The sequence below is a fragment of the Pituophis catenifer genome, unplaced genomic scaffold, assembly GCF_029215685.1.
Source record: "Pituophis catenifer annectens isolate HBS135680 unplaced genomic scaffold, rPitCat1.0.hap2 SCAF_9, whole genome shotgun sequence".
NCBI classification, from domain to species: domain Eukaryota; kingdom Metazoa; phylum Chordata; class Lepidosauria; order Squamata; family Colubridae; genus Pituophis; species Pituophis catenifer.
Genome location: NW_027256889.1, coordinates 1,250,090 through 1,268,048, shown reverse-complemented (window position 1 = coordinate 1,268,048; position 17,959 = coordinate 1,250,090). Strand labels below are relative to the sequence as shown.

At 48.9% G+C, this 17,959-nt stretch overlaps 2 protein-coding genes across 3 annotated transcripts; both read right to left on the bottom strand.

Moving 5' to 3' along the window:
- Positions 1–965: 965 nt before the first annotated feature.
- Positions 966–6,326, bottom strand: LOC139320819 (ras-related protein ORAB-1-like). Its single transcript, XM_070949258.1, has 7 exons — positions 6,301–6,326; positions 4,459–4,604; positions 3,888–3,960; positions 2,950–3,045; positions 2,656–2,751; positions 1,898–2,029; positions 966–1,212 (listed from the first exon to the last, which is right to left on the bottom strand). The coding sequence occupies exons 2-7, from the start codon at positions 4,479–4,481 to the stop codon at positions 991–993; spliced, it is 642 nt and encodes a 213-aa protein (XP_070805359.1). The 5' UTR covers positions 4,482–4,604; positions 6,301–6,326; the 3' UTR covers positions 966–990.
- Positions 6,327–8,832: 2,506 nt separating this feature from the next.
- Positions 8,833–15,414, bottom strand: LOC139321258 (calcineurin B homologous protein 2-like). Of its 2 annotated transcripts, XM_070949921.1 has the most exons (7): positions 15,331–15,414; positions 14,487–14,559; positions 12,782–12,862; positions 12,231–12,340; positions 11,915–11,976; positions 11,177–11,299; positions 8,833–10,525 (listed from the first exon to the last, which is right to left on the bottom strand). In XM_070949921.1, the coding sequence occupies exons 1-7, from the start codon at positions 15,398–15,400 to the stop codon at positions 10,472–10,474; spliced, it is 573 nt and encodes a 190-aa protein (XP_070806022.1). In that variant the 5' UTR covers positions 15,401–15,414; the 3' UTR covers positions 8,833–10,471. The 2 variants fall into 2 exon arrangements, with proteins under 2 accessions (XP_070806022.1, XP_070806021.1); XM_070949920.1 differs by lacking the exon at positions 15,331–15,414 and having other exon boundaries at positions 14,487–14,707.
- Between the last annotated feature and the right edge of the window lie 2,545 nt (positions 15,415–17,959).

The window sequence follows — 17,959 nt, the reverse complement described above, 5'->3', positions numbered from 1 at the left end:
CACAAATTTGGGGGTGCTTTAATTTTTGAGCAAATTTACACTAGAAAAATCAAGCTGGGCCATTTTCAGGTGTGTGGACTTCAATTCCCAGAATTCCCCAGCCAGCTTGGCTGGCTGGGGAATTCTGGGAGTTGAAGTCCACACATCAGAAAATGATCTAGCTTGAAAAAAATATTGGTGTATGTTAAGTAGAACCATGCAATCCTACCATTTTTTTCTTTTAATTCAAAAGCTTAGCTTTTTTTCCTTAGGGAATCTTAAATTCTAGGGATGCAAGCAAATGAGGGAAAGGGGGAAAAAAAAGCAAATTAAAAATATTCCCGAGTTACGACGGACCATTTTCACAGCTGTTAGAACCATAGAGAAATATTTGCCATACGATTTTCGTCCCCAAGTGAGGAGAAAACCGGCCCCTCGGAATTGGGATGGAGAAGAGAGGGGTGACTATCTTCTGGGGGTTCCCCTAAGGGTCTTCAACCATGAAATAAAAGGGGGTGTTAAAGAAACGAGAGGAAGGGGCTGCGACCCCCACGTGAAATGTAACGGAGGGCATGCGGCATGTATCATGGAATAATAGAGTTGGGAGGGACCTTGGAGGTCTAGTCCAACCCCCTGATCAAGCAGGAAACTCTATGTTGTGAGGAGGGGGGTCCGTGAGTTTCTTCTGAATATGTGCTCCAACTTGGCCGTTTTCTGGACGGCGAGATGACCACGGCTGGACAGTGCAGTGGTCAGGCATCTGGTCCAGGGAATCCCGATGGAGAAAGAGCCTGGCATAGGAAGAGGTGGATTAGGGACAAATGTCCAAAGTCCAGAGAAGTGGAACGAAGCCAGCACAGACCAAGCCAAGATGACGTTACGGTCAGATGCTCCATTTTGAGATTCCGAGTCTGCAAAGGTAAGCTGGCGAGGCGGGGGGGCTTCCCAGGGCTGGCATGGCCCCCCTTCCCGGGCACTCCCCGAACTCTGCCCTCTATGGATGGCGGCCTCTTAGCAGCATCCTCTGCCCCCATCTTCGCCGGCCCCTGCGCCGTCTTGTCGTAAGGGGCCGCTCTGGATGTGGACGGCCGATTTGTGGCTGTCGTTTTGCGTTGGGCCGCTGCTGACCCGGTTCTTGATCTCAGCCGCCATGGTCAAGAAAGCCTGCTCGACATTGGTGGCATTCTTGGCGCTCGTCTCCAGGAAAGGCACGGCCAGCGAGTCGGCATATTCCTGCATCCGGAGAGGGCAGAATAAGAGCACGGTAAAAATCTCCTTACAGTCCTCGCTTAATGGATAGGCCTCACTGAACGACCGGTTGCTCAGCTACCAAAGTTTGATAGACCTCCCCAGAGCTATTTATTTGTTTATTTGTATCCTGCTTTTTTATTATTATTATTATTATTTTAAAATAACTCAAGGTGGCAAACATATCCAACATGCCTTCCTCCTCCTCTTTTCCCCACAACAACCCTGTGAGGTGGGTTGGGCTGAGACAGAGAGAGAGAGAGACTGGCTCAAAATCATCCATCTGGCTTTTGTATCTAAGGCAGGACTAGAATCCACCATTTCCTGGTGTTTGGCTCAAAGTCACCCCGCTGGCTTCCATGCCTAAGGTGGGACTAGAACTCACTGTCTCCTGGTACAGTACTGTATGCCTTTATAACTTCTTGCATTCGATATAAAATCTGTTCATTTGGTCAGGATATTAATATTTTTACTTGATGTAAAGATGGGGGATTTATAACTTCAGATAACCCCAATGTCTTGCCCTTGACTTACTACTGGGAGTTGTGGTTGAGCAGAGTCGTAGGTTGGCAGTTTCCTTCAACCCCATCTGGATCTATTTCAGGTCAATGCTAGATCAAACCTGGAGTGTGACCCGCCCAGATCCCTTCCCCTCCATCCCCAAATGCACCTTGGCAGTTGTGTAATCCACTGCTTTCTTGCTGGAAAGATCACTCTTGTTTCCCACAATCAGCTTGTTGACGTTCTCGCTGGCATAGCGAGTAATCTCCTCCAGCCAAAGATGCATGTTGTTGAAGGAATCCTAGGAGGAGGAGGAAGAGATGTCGTAAAATACCTGCATTTGGAGTTATCACTTCATTTGTTCCTAATCCAGATACCTGGTTTTTTTTAGGCAAAAGTTTTGCATCCGTTTGTCTGTCTATCTCTCTATATTATCTGTCTGTCTGTCTGTGTATGTATGTCAGTGGAGATCACATTCATTTTACAATTGTGTTGTGTTACTACAGTGATTTAACAACTGTGACAAGAGAGGTTTCAAAATGGGGCAAAACCCACTTAACTTTTTCTCACTTAACACAATTGAGCTGGGCTCAATTGTGGTCATAAATCGAGGATTAACTGTACTTGTAGAAGCTGAGAAAGTTAGTGGTTGGAAGGATGGAACACAGAAGATAAAATAACAGGTTTGGAAGGGACTAGGAAGGTCTTCCAGAAGTCTCCAAACATGGCAACTTAAAGACTTGCAGACTTCAACTCCCAGAATTCCTAAACCCAAATTCTGCCAGTTGAAAGTCCACAAGTCTTAAAGTTGCCAAGTTTGGAGACCCCTGTTCTAGCTCCACCCCCTGCTTGAGCCGGAGACCTCATGGATGGAGGCTACCTAACAATGCTTCTTCTCTGCCAGCTGTGCAGAACCACCTGCCTTACCTGGTCCGTCACATCGTAGACAATGATAATGCCGTGTGCGCCTCGGTAGTAGCTGGAGGTGATGGTTCGGAAGCGCTCCTGGCCAGCCGTGTCCCACTGAGGAGAAAAGAAATGTGAGAGACCCCAGACAGTGGAATCAGCAGCTACAGTTTCCCAAGTGGAGGACAAGAAGAACAAACTCTGTTCCTCTTCTCGGCCTACTTATGCAGAAGTTACGCCAGGCGTCTAAAGAGGGGAGGAAGCAGCAGTGGCCTTGATTCTCAACTTCTCTTCTAACCCCCTGGAGATACTCACAATTTGCAACTTGATGGTCCTTCCTTCTAGCTCGATGGTCCGGATTTTGAAGTCCACTCCAATGGTGCTAATGTAACTGTCCGTGTAAGTGTCATCCTGGGGAAAGAAAAGGACCATCGGAGATTTAAGAGCGTAGAGCAGAGGTCTTCAAACTTGGCAGCTTTAAGACTTGTGGACTTCAACTCTCAGAATTTTCCAGCCAGCTATGCTATGCTGGCTGGAGAATTCTGAGAGTTGAAGTCCATAAGTCTTAAAGCTGCCAAGTTTGAAGATCTCTGGCATAGACGTTCCTCAAAGAGCTCTCCCAAGAGTGGTTGGTGGACTCCATAAGTTCTTGAAATTGGGGGACCTTTGAACCAGATATGAGGATTTTTTCGGGGTGCAGATGGGGATCCTCAATCCTCCAGGTCATGGTTGTCCCAGAACTATTCTTTTTCCAAAAAAGGCAACTGGACTTTCTTGGGCTTTTTTTCCTTGAAGACGTTTCACTTCTTATCCTCGTGAGCTTCTTCAGTTCATGAAGTTCAAACCCTTAAAAAGCTCCTTGGTGACGTTTCACTTTCCTTGAAGAAGTGAAACGTCTTCAAGGAAAAAGCCCAGTTGCCTCTTGAAAAGGCACATTTGGGGTTTGGTTGTCGGTGAGGGATGTTCCTCAAAGTGACCATCATCTGGATCATTTATCGGACTCCTGTCCAGATGTCCCTCGCTCTCTATCCCGAAGAGATTTGAGGGACAGATGGCCTGAATCTGAATTAGGTCCCTTATCTTCTTGTCTGTCCGGCCCCGCTGACTTCAGGATTGCAAAAAGTCCTCGGAGCATTTTCTCAGAAGCCTCTTCCTCCTCTAGTCCCAAACTCAACCCGGCCCTGAAAACGAGGCCCTGAATTTGAATCCTGCCTGCCCTCCCCCATCAGTTTCCACCCAAAATCCCCTCTTACCGCAAATCGTAGGAGGAGGCAGGACTTCCCCACTCCGGAATCTCCGATGAGCAGCAACTTAAATAAATAATCGCTGTCGTTGAGGAAGCAAAAATAGACAAAAAGGGGTCAGCATTTAAATGTCTGGTACACGTAGTCCTCGACTTACGACCATTCGTTTACCAACCAAATAAGGGCATTTGGTATTTACGACGGTTGCAATGTCCTGTGGTTACGGGATCGCCATCTGCGATCTTCACAGCTGGCTTCTGACAAGCAAAGTCAATGGGGGAAGCTGGACTCACTTAATGTCCGTGGCTAAAACAGTTGTAAAAATCAACCGCCTTGCTTAGCAGATAGACTGTGTCTCACTTACAACCCTAACTCACTTAACAACTCACTTAGCAACATAAATTTTGAACTCAACTGTGGTCGTAAGTCGAGGATACCTGTAAGCCCTTATTTATTATCTGCTTCATTCAATTTCCTTGCTCATCTCACATGTGCGACTCCTTTTCCATCATCCTGAGCTTAGTGGGATGCAGGTAAGACCCTCCCGGCAACGGATCCTTTTCGGTTGCAGAATACTTACTATTCGGGGCTGATGGTTGACATGGTAGCCACAATTCCTTCCCAAAGTCCAGTGTTCCCACCGGTTTGAGTTCGCCAAAGAAGGTGCGTTGGCTTCTTACGTTGTGACTGTCTTTGGGGCAAGTAAGTCTGTTTTTATATTGGTACCTTTTAAATGAAAAATAATTTACTTTTATTTTTTAACTTTTAAATTCAAAAATAAATATTTGAAGCCTGAGCACCTATGTTACAGCACCACCAGGTAGTAATGCTGAATGGAAAGCATATTAAAATTAAATCCAGAACAACAAGAGTTGGGAGGGACTGCGGAGGTCGTCTAGTCTGACCCGCTGCTGTCGCAGGAGACACTATTTCAGACCAATGGCTGTCCAATCTCTTCTTAAAAACCTCCAGTGATGGAGCCCCCACAATTTCTGAAGACAAGCCGTTAATTGTCCTCACTGTCAGGGAATTTCTCCTTAGTTCTAGGTTGCTTGTCTCCTGGATTAGTTTCCATCCGTTGCTTCTTGTCCTGCCCTCAGGGGCTTTGGAGAATAGGTGGAACCCCCCCCTCTTCTTTGGGGCAGCCCCTCAGATATTGGAAGGTGCTATCATTGTCACCCCAGTCCTTCTCTTTGTTAGACTAGACCAGAGATTTTCAACTTTAAGATTGGTGGACTTCAACTCCCAGAATTCTGGGAGTTGAAATCCACCAGTCTAAAAGCTGCCAAATTTGAAGACCCCTCGATTAGACTTACACAGTTCCTTATCAGTTATCAATGCTTTTCTTTTTATTGCTGTTCTAATTTCTGATTCAGGCCCAGTTGTGTCTCCCCCTCCCCCCAAATTGGGAGCTTCTCATGAAGAAAAAAATATATCAAGAAATCCCCTTGGTGCTTGTGCTCCAATCTTTATTTTTAATTGGCCTCCAGAACATCAACCTATTTCCACCCAGTTCCCCTGATTTATAAATGCAAAAACTTGGACATTTGGCCAATCTTGTAAGCCCATCCAAAGAAGGACTGTAAGGGAGACAGGGAAGCACTTTGCACATGTCCAGAAACTCTTCTGATAGTTACTTGATATAATCTCAGGATTGGCTATTGCTGGAATTGGGCCCTTCTCATACTCTACCTCCCTCTTTTTTTTTTTTTTTTTACATTTAATGGAATTTAATCCCAGAGCTGCTTTTTTCAAGAGACCACTGGCTGGGGAATTCTGGGAATTGAAGTCCACAGGTTGGACATCCCTGCCGAGGGTCTGGGCTTGGACGAGAAGACCTCCAAGGTCCTTCCATCTCTTGTTATTCTGCATCCTTGTTTTTTGAATTCCGGTTACGAGGGCCCCAGAGTTCTGGCTAGCCTCAATTGTACGGTGTCTTGTTTCATTCTGTTGGGTTTGACCCGAGAGGAACCGCACCCACCCACCCACCCACCCACATTAAATGGAGCAGCCCCATAGATTGATTTCATCCACCCATTTTCCACCCTGGAGGGTTCCCCCACCCAAGCCTTGGGAGGATGCAAATTGATCAGAGGGAGGGGAGTGTTCCCAAACACACCTGCAGCCTAAATTCTGGGCCTTGTTGCAAGGCCTGGGGGGCAATCCACAGCCCCCTCCCTCTAAAATGAACAGGGACCCCCCACCGCCAAGGCTTTGGGGTCACAAACCCCGAAGGGGCTTTAAGGGGGTTCAGGAAAAACAGATTTGGGGGCCCTCCCTGCTGATTCCCCCACCCCCCCACCAGCCAGTCATCCTCCTGCAGTCCCACGGTCGCCCCTTGGAAAGACCGAGCCCAGTTTGACTCCCCGCTTTCTATTGGGTCTGGGGTCGCCGGAAGGGAAGCTGGCAAGGGCAGCCTTACCTGCTTCTTTGCTCTGGAGCGGGGCCAGAGATGGGCTCCGCAGAGGCGAAGGGGGCGTCCGCGGAGGATGCTCTGGTCGGGCTCCGCCGGGCAAGCCGGGGGGCTCCCCTACCTGCAGGGTGGGGGGCGCGGGGGGCTCCTTCCTGGGGGGCTGCTGCTGCTGATGCTCAGGCCGGCCATGCCGGAGGGGAGTCCCCGATGCAACGTGACGGCGGCGGCGGCGGCTCCGCGATGGAGACAAAGAGCCCCTCGCGACCCCCGCCCCTAAAGCAGCAGCAGCAGCAGCTGGCGCGCTCCGTCCCCGGCCCGGCTGTCCTGCAGCGGGGGAGGGGGGAGGCGGGGGGGCTCCAGCTGGGCGCGCGGCCATTGGCCAGCCCCGGGAATGACGTCATGAGACCATGCAGAGCCGGGCTGCAGTGGGGGGGGGGGTTGGGCGAGCATCAGCTGGTCAGCCCCAGGCATCGCCCAGGTGGGGAGGGGGAACTGGGGGGGTGATGGGGTGGGCAGGCAGAGACGCATCGAGGAGCCGGGAAGGAGGGTGGGGGTGGGGGAGCTTGGCATCCTCCTGGACTGGTGCCCACCCGGGTGGGGCGGGGGTCTCCGCACGTGCTGCGGACGGACGAGGAGGTTCGCTTTGCCTTGAGGACAGTTCACCAGCGGAACGGCTTGCCACCAGAAGTCGTGGTGCGCTCCATCACCGGAGGTTTTGAAGAAGAGGCTGGACAGCCGCTTGTCTGAAATGGGATAGGGTCTCCTGCTTGAGCAGGGGGATGGACTAGAAGACCTCCAAAGGCCCCTTCCCACGCTGTTCTAAATTCTGAATCATCTCTCGGGTGCCTGAGCAGGAGGGGGAAGAGGTGGGGCGACCCCCTCCCCCCCCAAGAGGGGCTTGAGGTGTTGCAAAAAATGCCTTCTGTGCAGGGTGGGGGGAGGTTTGGCAGGATGTGCAAGGGCCAAACTCGCAGGGGGTCTTCACTTCGGCCGGGGAAGCAATAGCTGGAGGTGGGGACTAAGGAATCGGCTGGCCCAGAGGGGACTGGGGGGGTCTATTCCACCCTCCCCCACCCCAGGGCTATGAAAAGCTGTCTGGGAAACTTAGCCCAGCCCACCTCGCAGGGTTGTTTTTTAGGGCTAAGAGAAGGCAAGCCTTTGGTGTAGTGGTTTGAGATGCTGGGGTAGAAACCAGGAGACGGTGAGTTCTAGTCCTGCCTTAGGCATGAAAGCCGGCTGGGCGACTCCTTCCATTCAACCTACCTCACAGGGTGGTTGTTGTGAAGAAAACAGGAGGAGGGAACATTATGTACATTCAACCTTGAGTTATTTATAAAAACAATAAAGGCAGGATGGGCATCTAGGAAATAAAATAAATCACTTGAACTCGTATTTAATAGGTGGAGGTGCATCTAGCCAGTAACACAGGCAGTTTCTTTTGTGTTTTGCAGCTGGGCAGGGTTAGGGGGCTGGGCCATGTTTTCCTCCCCTGAAAGAAATTCAGGGAAAATCTCCACCCGCCCTTGCAAATTCTTGGCTTAGAGTAACTTGGGCGGTTGGCAGCTCAGCCCCCGCCAGGCCCCCCCACCTGGAATGCGGTGTATGCCAAGGCTGTTGATAGCCAGTGGGTGAACTTTCCTGGCAGCTGAAAGTTAGAGCTCCCTCCGTGGTCATTTGGCCCTGTCTGTGCACTCACAGAGAGAGAGAGGGAGGGAGAGGAAAGAAAAAGAGAGAGGAGAGAAAAACAGAGAGAGGAGAGAGAAAGAGAGGGATGAGAGAAAGAGGGAAAAAAGGAGAGAAAGGCAGAGAGAGAGGAAAGAGAGAGAGGGAGAGGGAAAGACAGCCGAGAGAAAGGAAAGAGATGAGAGAGAAAGGAAAGAGGAGGCAGAGACAGAAAAAGACAGAGAAAAGAGCAAGAAAGGGAGAGAGAGGGAGAGGAAGGGAGAGACAGAGAAAGAGAGGGATGAGAAAGAGAGAGAGGAAAGAGAGAGAGAAGAGAGAAAGAGAGAGGGAGAGGGAAAGACAGGTGAGAGAAAGAAGAGAAATGAGAGAGAAAGGAAAGAAAGAGGAGAGAGAGACAGAAAAAGACACAGAGAGAAGAGAAACGTACATCCACAATAGAACCCAAAATTTACATTGCTAAGCAAGGTAGCTTTTAAGTGGGTCATCCCCCGTTTTAGGACTTTTCTTGCCATGGTTGTAATCACACCCATTGTTAAGTCGATCATGCGGTCCTTAAGCGAATCTGGCTTCCTCCACTGTGAGAAACCTGCTGAGAAGGTCACAAATGGGGATCCAGTGATCCTGGGACCCTGCGATCTTTGCCAAATGCCCAGAGAGGACTGGTGGGGATTTTACAACAGTCATAAGTGTGAGGACTGGTCACAAGCCACTTTTTTTCGACTATGAACGGTCATTAAATGAATGATCGCAAGTTGAGAACCGCCGGTCGTGTTTGGGAGCAGGAGACTCAGAAAAGTGGAACCCTGGAAGAAAAGTTAAAAATACAAAAAAAGAAAAGGAAACCCAGAAATGTATCTAGGCTAATGAAGCATTTAATCTATATAATTGTTTAAGTCTAGCACGGAATTTTGCTGGTCTTACTTAGTGTCCATTTTCCCCATTGACTTTGCTTGTCAGAAGCCGGCTGGATAGGTCACAAATCGCGATCACATGATCCCAGGATCCTGCAACGGTCATAAGGGCAAGGAGTGGCTGTAACTCACTTTTTCCGCTCTGTTGTAGCTTTCATCCGTTTACAACAAATTGTTGTAAATTGTGGAATTGCTTTCATGCACCTTTTATATCCTTTTTATATCCATTGCTAAACATCCTGAACAATTTCCAAGGCCTGAGATTTATGAGCCCGCCGTGTCCAGCAGCAGCCCAAAAAGCTAATACAGTCCTGCGTTGTAGATCACGTGAAGTATTAGTGCCACTTTGAAAAGCCTTAGTAAGGCCACACCTGGAATACCACAATCAGTTTTGGGCACCACACTACAACAAAGGTGTTAACAGATTGACAAGAGTTGGAAGGGACCTTGTAGGTCATCTAGTCAAACCCCGCTGCCCAAGCAGGAGACCTTGGAAAAAGTGCAACTAAGACGATCAAAGGCCTGGAGATTAAAACATAGGAAGAACGGCTGCAGGATTTGGGTTTGGCTACTCTAAAGAAAAGAAGGATTAGGGGGGGACAGGGTAGCAATATTCCAGTATTTGAGGGGCTGCCACAAAGAAGAGGGGGCCATATAATTTTCCAAAGCACCAGAAAGCAGGGCAAGAAACAATGGATGGAAACGAATCAAGGAGAGAAGCAACCTAGAACTAAGGAGAAACCTCCTAACAGTGAGGACAATTAACCAGTGGAACGACTTGCCACCAGAAGTTGTGGGTGTTCCATCATTGGAGGTTTTTAAGAAGAGACTGGGCAACCGTTTGTCTGAAATGGTAGGGGGCTGGACTAGAAGACCTCCAAGGTCCCTTCAAGCTCTAATCTATTCTATATTTGTGCACAAGTCATCAGCGAGGAACAATTCAACACAGCTTTCCCGTTATCCGAAGCGCCTGCCCTACCCGCAAACACACAAAGCACGACTGGTCCTCGACTTACAACCATGACCGAGCGCCAAATTTCCCTTGCTAAGCAGGACAGTTGTGAAATAGATTTTGCAAAATTTTACAACTTTCCTGGTCACAGTCATTAACCGAATCGCTGTGGGTGTTAAATCCCTGCGGTCGTTAAGGCAGTCACACGGTCGTTAAGCAAATCTGGCTTCCCCATTGACTTCGCTGATCAGAAGGTCGCCAAAGGGGAGGCTTCATGAATCGGTCGTCAAGTGTTTGAATTTTGATCACGTGACCCTGGGGTTGCTGTAAGTGGGGAAAACTTTTTTCAGTGCCATCGTCCCTTTGAACGGACACTAAACGAATGGTCGTAAGTCAAGGACTACCTGTAAGCAGCTCATCCATTACATAAATGGCTTGTTTTTGGATCGCAGTTCTAATTCCTAACTGGAGGTCTAATCTGCAAGCGTCAGCCGTCCGAACTCGTGGGTCGCATCCCTGAAACAAGCTTTCTGTGCACTCTCAGGAACCCATGAGAGATCTGATCAGATTCCGGAGGTTGTTTTCCTTCGCCTTTCGCCATAAAATCCTTTGGGGGGACCCCTCTGGACCTTCCTCATTTCAGGATTCGTAGACTCATCTTCCGTTCGATATTCAGCTTTTCCACCGACTGCAAAAAAAATAATAATCAGAGGGAGATTTTAGGAAAACCTCCTGTTGATGTGAGTACAGGAGGTCCTCGTCTTATGACCACAATCGACCCCGAGGTTTCTGCTGCTAAATGAAACAGTTGTTAAGTGAGTTTTGCCCCCGTGTTATGACCTTTCTTGCTACAGTATAGTTCAAATTCTACAGGAATGCCTGGGACGTTCCTGATGTTGTAGTCCCAGCACATCTGGACGGCACCATGTTGGTCAAGCCAGACAATTACAGGTAGTTGTCAACTTAAGACCACTTACGACCAGAATTCCCATTGTTAAGCCACCGGTTGTTAAGTGAGTTGCAACTGATCTCACCATCTGTTTTTTCCCACGATTGTTAAGCGAATCCCATGATTGGGAAGGTCGGAAACGGTGATCAGGTGACCTCGGGATGCTGCAATCATTATAAATACACGCTGGTTGGCAAGCACCCCAACTCGGATCATGTGATTGTGAGGATGGTCATAAGTGCAAGGACCACTCAGAAGTCCCTCCCCCCCCCCCGGTGATCTTGTAACAGTCGTTAAAGAAATGGTCACAGATTGAGGACTGCCTCCCCCTTCCCAGCCTCTCTGCATCTGCACCCCCTAAAACGGTCAATTTCTTTTTGTCCAACTGACCTTGGCAAACTCCTCAAAGGAGATGGCGTTGTCTCCATCTCTGTCGGCCTCCTGGATGGTTCGGTCCGTGATATTCTCGAGCTGGTCGTTGGTCACTTGGAGGCCCACCATCATTCTCAAGACCTGGGTGCGAACAGAGACGGCCGAAGCTGAGTGCAGCCAGAGATGGGTGGGTGGGTTGCGGATTCCCACCCCCTGGGCCATCTCTTGATGAAAGCCAAGCTTGGATTTTACAGGGAAGGACTGTTAAGAAGAGAGTCCACTCTGGCTCCATGGTGCAAGTTAGCCATTTACTATTTTCACAGGGTTGGATTTGAACTCGGGGCTGCCCCCGTCTGTTTTTCACTGCAAGGGGAGAATCAAGCATGGCTGCTTTTCACCAGAGGCATCTGCACAGAGCATCTAGATCAGCGTTTCTCAACCTGGGCCACTTAAAGATGGGTGGACTTCAACTCCCAGAATTCCCCAGCCAGCTTAGCTAGAATAATAGGGTTGGGAGGGATCTTGGAGGCCTTCTAGCCATGAGACCCTCTACCATTTCAGACAAATGGCTGTCCAGTCTCTTCTTAAAAACCTCCACCCACAACTTCTGGTGGCAAGTTGTTCCACTGATTAATTGTTCTGTCAGGAAATTCTTCCTGAGTTCCAGGTTGCTTCCCTGCTTGATTAGTTTCCATCTGTTGCTTTTTGTCCTGCCTTCAGGTGCTTTAGAGAGTAGATCACCCAGCAATGAATTACCTGCAGCATTTCAGCCCGTGAGATCTTCCCATCCTTATCTTGGTCGTATAACTGAAAAGCAACTTTACCAGAATCAGAAAAAGCAAGAATTAGAACAAAGGATGACAATCAGAAGATCAAAGTACTGGAAATACAATGCCAACTCTCACAAGACTGAGTGAGTTGTTCATTCATCCATTCATTCGTCCATCCGTCCATTTGTTCGTTCATTCATTCATTCATTCATTCATTCATTCATTCATTCATTCATTCATTTGTATCCTGCCTTTATTATTTTTACAAATAATTCAAGGCAGCTAATATATTTAATACTCACATTTCAGCTTGCTAAGGTGGCTGTTGATGTCCTCGGGGCTGCCAGGTGCCTCCACTGGCCGGAAGTGAGCGAGCACACGAGCAAAGGAGCGGAAGTCAGCTTCCTCACCCCTGGGGGAGAACAAGATACGGCATTTTTGTGGGTCATTCTAAGAATGTTCCTTATCCAGGGAGATTACCAGATAAAAAGAATACGTAGAATAAGAATAGAAGGGAGTGAGGTTTGCTGTCTACAAGCAAGCTACTTATATATAAACAATCCCTTTCAGCACTGATGATGTTCCCTAGTTGGGTCATGAAATGTCTGCAAGAAAACCAAGAAGCTCAGAGAGCACCAAGGATCCCACACAATTCAACCCTGAGCTAGAAAGATTCTCTGCTATTGCTACTTAGCTTCATTGTCCCTCTGCTCTTCCTGTTCTTGCTTGTAAACAAAAGTCAGGTGGAGCAGAGTCCACTTCCTTTGATTAGGGCAGGGTGTATGAGAACCATGGCCCAGCCAGGCCCGATCCCTCCTCCCTGGCTGGACTTTGGAGGTTGTCCCGGACTCACCCATCCGGGAAGAAGGCATTGATGATCCGGTCTCCGATAGGGTTCACTGCCAACTTGCCGATCCCTTCCAGATCGTATCGGCTATCAAGAGCAAAAAAGGAAAAAAAAAGTGACTTTACAGCAACTGATTAAGCTTGGCCACTTGAAGACCTGCGGGCTTCAACTCCCCAAATTTCCCAGCCAACTTTGGAATTCTGGGAGTTGAAGTCCACAAGTCTTCAAGCAAAGCCGGCTGGAGAATTCTGGGAACTGGAGTCTACAAGTCTTAAAATTGCCAAGATTAAGCTATAGATTCACATCAGATTTAATTGCATTTTCTAACACGTTCCTCCGTTTTGCTCCCACGTGCTCCAGGGTGGTGAATGAGAGAAACACAGAGTTGGAACTGGACGTGCAAATAATCAAATGCAGATGTCAGTCAGTCGTAATAAATTAAAGCTGAACAAAGTTTCCTGTTTCCAAAACAAAGATGCTTATCTTTTCTTAATTCCGCTTCCTTCTGGAATCTGCTGTTTTCCTGCTGATTACTACCTGCTGCAGAGGCTTTGTTTGCAACTCCGGTGGCAGAGATGTTTTTGGAGACTGCTGGAAATGCAGCTTCTTTCCAGGGGCCTCATTTGATAGAGCAAGACAAATAAGGCAGGATGGAAAGGGGAAAAAATTCTCCATATAAAAGAGGAGTTGCGGAGTGGCCTTTTAAGGGGAGAATCTTGGAAAACATTAGTCTTGGGCTGCGTCGTATTAAAAAATAAAAACAGCACCATTAGCTAAGAATTATTATAGGTAGTCCTCGACCAAAGTTGACTACAAAATTTCTGTTGCTAAGTGAGACCGTTGTTAAGTGAGTTTTGCCCCATTTTATGCCCTTTCTTACCAGAGTTGTTAAGTGAATCACTGCAGTCGTTAAGTTAGTCACACGGCTGTTAAGTGAAGCGGGTTTCCCCGCTGACTTTGCGTGTCGGAAGGTCGCAAAAGGGGATCACGTGACCCCGGGGACACTGCGACCGTCATAAATATGAGTCAGTTGCCAGGCATCCAAATTTTGATCATGTGAGCAATGGGGCTGCTGTTCAGCCACTAAGCAAATGGTTGTAAGTCAAGAACCACCGTCTTTATATTTCTCTTATTTTCTCCTGGAGCTATTTTAATATTTTTCATTTTCATAGTTTTCATTTTAGTAGATTTGCATTATTTTTTTCCTGGAGTTCTTTTAATGGTTTCAGTTTTAATATTTCAGATTTAAACTAGGAGAACTGATTTCTTCCTTGTGCTCTTTTTCGGTTATTTTTCTAAGGTGGCTTTCAACGACTTTTTAACGCGTGCAACCAATCTCATTGTACGTATGTTGTGCACTGACAAAAAATATTTGAATTTGCTTTCTCCATTTGTGAAAAGGGCTAAAAAAAAGCAGAAGGTTGCCCAAGGCAATTTGGTTTTCAGGTTCATTGGTTTATCCTTCTGGCCTTCTGCCTCGTCACCTGCCACACATCGTAACCCATGGTTGGAAGCTGGCTTGTTTGAAACTAACCCTAAGTAATGCCCATTTCAGGCCAATGTCAACTGATATTGTGGTCAGGAAAAGGGGGGGGGGAACTCCATGCAGTGATAAGAAAGGTTCAAGCTTTGAAAGTGTGCCTTGCGGCCCCAAAGCCCCCCCCAACCCCGTTTCCTGCCCCCCCGGGCTCTGCCTCCCCTTCCCACTTACTTCAGGTAGCCCTTGTCGTCCCTGTCCAGGGCCTGGAAGCGCTGGTAGAGGCGGGCAAGGCTGGCTTCGGAAACTGGGCAAAAGAAGAGAGGAGTTATAGGATCAATTGCAGGAAATGCTGCCAGGGGCCAGAGTGAAGCAGCAACGAGGCCACTTTGTGCTGATGTGAGGAGGGGGCTGGCCTGGCTGGATCCACAGGGAGGAGCCTTTGCCCTGGGCATTGAGGGGGGGTGGGGAGGGGGCAGATAGGCGGTTCAAGCGGACCTTTTGCTGGGGGGGTGGGATAGAAGAGGGGCCGAGGGGGGGCAGGAGAGTCTTTCCAGGGGAGCCCCGTGGGGGGGGGGGAGGTTGGGAGGCTCTTTCGGACCACTTGGCAGACCGGCTGATTCGCTTCTCTGGGAGGGGGAGGGGCGGGGCTTCATACTAGTGGAAGGCAACGGGCCGCCCCCTCCCCTCCCCTCCCCTCCCCCCCAAATGTCGGTCGGGCCGCCTGTTGCAGCGAGCCGGACCTCCCCCCCCCCCCCGGCAGCCCTTCCCCGCCCGGCTGGGAAACTTCAAAGCTGGGTGGGGGGTCGAGAAAAGGAACCGTCGCCCCCTCCCCTTTCTCGCCCCCTCCCCCAACTGCCCCTTGGCCGAATCCGGCCGGGACCCCCGCAAGGCGGCCAAGCAACCGGGATGGCCCGAGAGGAGTGGGGCTCCCCTCCCCTCCCTCCCCTCCCTTCCCCGAGGGAGCCCCGATCCGGCTTTGGCAAGCCCACCTCCCCCGCCCAGAGCTGCCCTCCCTCTGGGCTCCCTCAGCTCGGCTCTCCCGCGGATGATGGGCGTTGGAGTCCCTCCGCCTTACAGCCGGTCTCAGCCATGATCGCCTCCTGCTCCGGCACCGGCCGCGGCTCCTGCGAGCCCTGCGCGCCCATCGCGCCCCCCGAGGAGGAGGAAGAGCGGCCAGAGGGGCAGCTGCTCTCCCCCCGGCCGAGGCGCCGCCCCGCCCCGCCCCGCTTGGCTCCCAGCCCCCGTTGGCCGCCGCCGCCGCCGCCGCCCGCCTGCCGGGCTCCCGGGTCTCCGCGTGGAAAGCAAAGGCAAAGCGGCCGCCTGAGCTCTGCAACCGGGGTGGGGCTGGCTGCAGAGAGAGCCTCTCCCGGCCCCTAATAAGTGGGAGAAGGGGGCGAAGGAGGGGATTGCCGGAAGAGACCGACGCCGCTTTGGCTGCCTCCACTAGGAACTCAGGCCACTTGGAGAGGCAAGGGGGCCGGGGGGCTTCGGGGAAACCCCTCCCTGCCAGGGCGGGACCGTGGGTAAAGTTTGGAGAAAAGTTGGATAAACTAAAGGGATTAATTTAATTTAATTTAATTCATTCAATTTATATGCCGCCCCTCTCCAAAGACTCAGGGCGGCTGAGGGAAGGGGGAGGAGGAGGAGGAGGGTCTCCATACCATCGAAGCACTGATGCAATTACCTAGTTGGGTCAGGAAAAGTCTGCATGCAAACAACCCAGCTCAGAAAGAACCTACAGAATTTGAGCTGGATCACTTGATGGATCACTCAGTTTCCCAACAAGCCAGAACTGAAATCCGAGCTTCTTCTTGGACCTCCCACTGGGTTACTTAGGGGAGAAGGTTGAAGTCCCACTTCTGGTCTGTCTGTCCCTGAGCAAAGTAGGAACTGTAGAGCTTCCCTTGGCTAAGTCATTCCCAGCAATGGAATACGTGAATGGCCTGAATGAGGAGGGGGAAATTTTGCACACCTTTTATGCAAAATCTGTGAAAACCTCGTGTCCACAGCCGCCACTCGGCCACCCATCAGAACAGAAAAGAATATCAGACGGATTACATCTTCCGCAAAATAGATATTTTATATAACTTTCTTTTGCAAGAAAACACCTTACATAAAAAAAACAAACAAACACCACCACACAGAATAGTTACAGAAGCTGGGAAAAGATTCACCAACAAGACACATAAATATACACAATGCACAACATAAATATGAATATAATTATCTCCAGCAGGATTTTCTTACTTATTTATTGTATACTGTACAATATTCCTTGTTTGTTTTTAAATTAAAAGAAGAAATATAGGGGAGGGGAGATAACTTAAAAAGAACTGCTGCCCTTCTTGGGATTTTTAAAATTCCTGATTTTGCCATCCGAGGCTCTACATTTAAATCTTTTGAAATAAACCAAGAAGGCAGCTGCCACTGGGATTCAACTTAAATTAAGAGAACAGCGATGCTTTTAAACGTATACGATTCTGTCACTTCATACTTCGGTTTTCATTCCCAAAAATCATCACCCTTTTTGAAAAACAAATATCTCAACTTTTCTATAACTGGCGAACAGAAAAAAGTAAGGTCCCTTCTCAAAAACTCCCAACAGGTTGAAACAAAATTAGAACAAGGGACAAGCAACTTACAAAGTGCGCCTGGTTTTTTATGTAAACCTCCACAGATTCTACTGGTTGCGGTTGTTGAAATTTTATAGAGGTAAAAACCAAAGCCCTTTGTACGAATTCTGCAAAGTCCATTTGGGGCTCAAATTCCCACCCTCCACACCCAGTGAACACTTAAGGCAGGGGTGGAAGGTTCTATATCGGCAGAATCTGAGTTGTTTTTCTTTGATTTCTTTCCACAATTAAATTCGGACCCTGAGATCACGCAACTGAAAACACGTGCAAACTAGAGATACAAGCATGCTAAGCATTAAGGACCAGGGTGCCTCTGAGCATATCCAGAGCTCAGGAACTTTTGACCAGTACCAAAACCAAACAAAAGCTCTTCCCGAAATATGTTTACCCATTGCTATTGCAACAAGAGGGGAGGAAATACACATATACTCCCCCTTGTAAATTGTCTATCACTACTCCAGTGTGGCTCGGTCTTCTCTGGAAAAAATTATAATCCTTTTTTTAAATTATTAAATGGGTGATAGAGACCATCCCAAGCCAGGTGGCAGGACATACATTTGGTTGAGCCGAACTCTTCTGCAGGTCTAGAGAGGCTGGGTGCAGGCTGGCTTTTGGGAGCGGGGGGGGGGGGGAAAGCAGAGGTCATCCAGCAGGACAAGAAATGATGGTTTGGGGGTCTCTGCAGAGGGGAAACAGCCCTAATATCTCTGCTGCTTTGAGGTGCTGCCCTCGTGTGGCAAAGGGTGGCATAACCAGGAAAAAGCCATTTTTCAGAAGGCCCATTAAGGAAGAATATTTATTTACTTAATTTATTTATTAGACTTCTGTGCCACCCAGCTTGCCTAGTGAATACCGGAAGTCCTCGACTTACGACCACAATTGAGCCCAAAATTTCTGCTGCTAAGTGAGAGATTTGTTACATGAATTTTGCCTCGTTTCACGACCTTTTCTTGCCAGTTAAGGGAATCCCTGCAGTTGTTAAGTTAGTCACATGGTTGTTAAGTGAATCCGGCTTCCCCATTGAAGATCATGTGACCCCAGGACATTGCGACCGTCATAAGTGTGAGTCAG

Coding starts and splice junctions, on each gene's coding strand:
- LOC139320819 (XM_070949258.1), bottom strand. CDS start 4,481: ATGTCAACCATCAGCCCCGAATA. Junction 2,752..2,949: donor GGACCATCAAGTTGCAAATT/GTGAGTATCTCC, acceptor TTTTCTCCTCAG/TGGGACACGGCTGGCCAGGA. Junction 2,030..2,655: donor TCTACGATGTGACGGACCAG/GTAAGGCAGGTG, acceptor TCCTCCTCCTAG/GATTCCTTCAACAACATGCA.
- LOC139321258 (XM_070949920.1), bottom strand. CDS start 14,707: ATGCCCAGGGCAAAGGCTCCTCCCTGTGGATCCAGCCAGGCCAGCCCC. Junction 12,341..12,781: donor AATGCCTTCTTCCCGGATGG/GTGAGTCCGGGA, acceptor GTTCTCCCCCAG/GGGTGAGGAAGCTGACTTCC. Junction 10,526..11,176: donor CCTTTGAGGAGTTTGCCAAG/GTCAGTTGGACA, acceptor TTTTTTTTGCAG/TCGGTGGAAAAGCTGAATAT.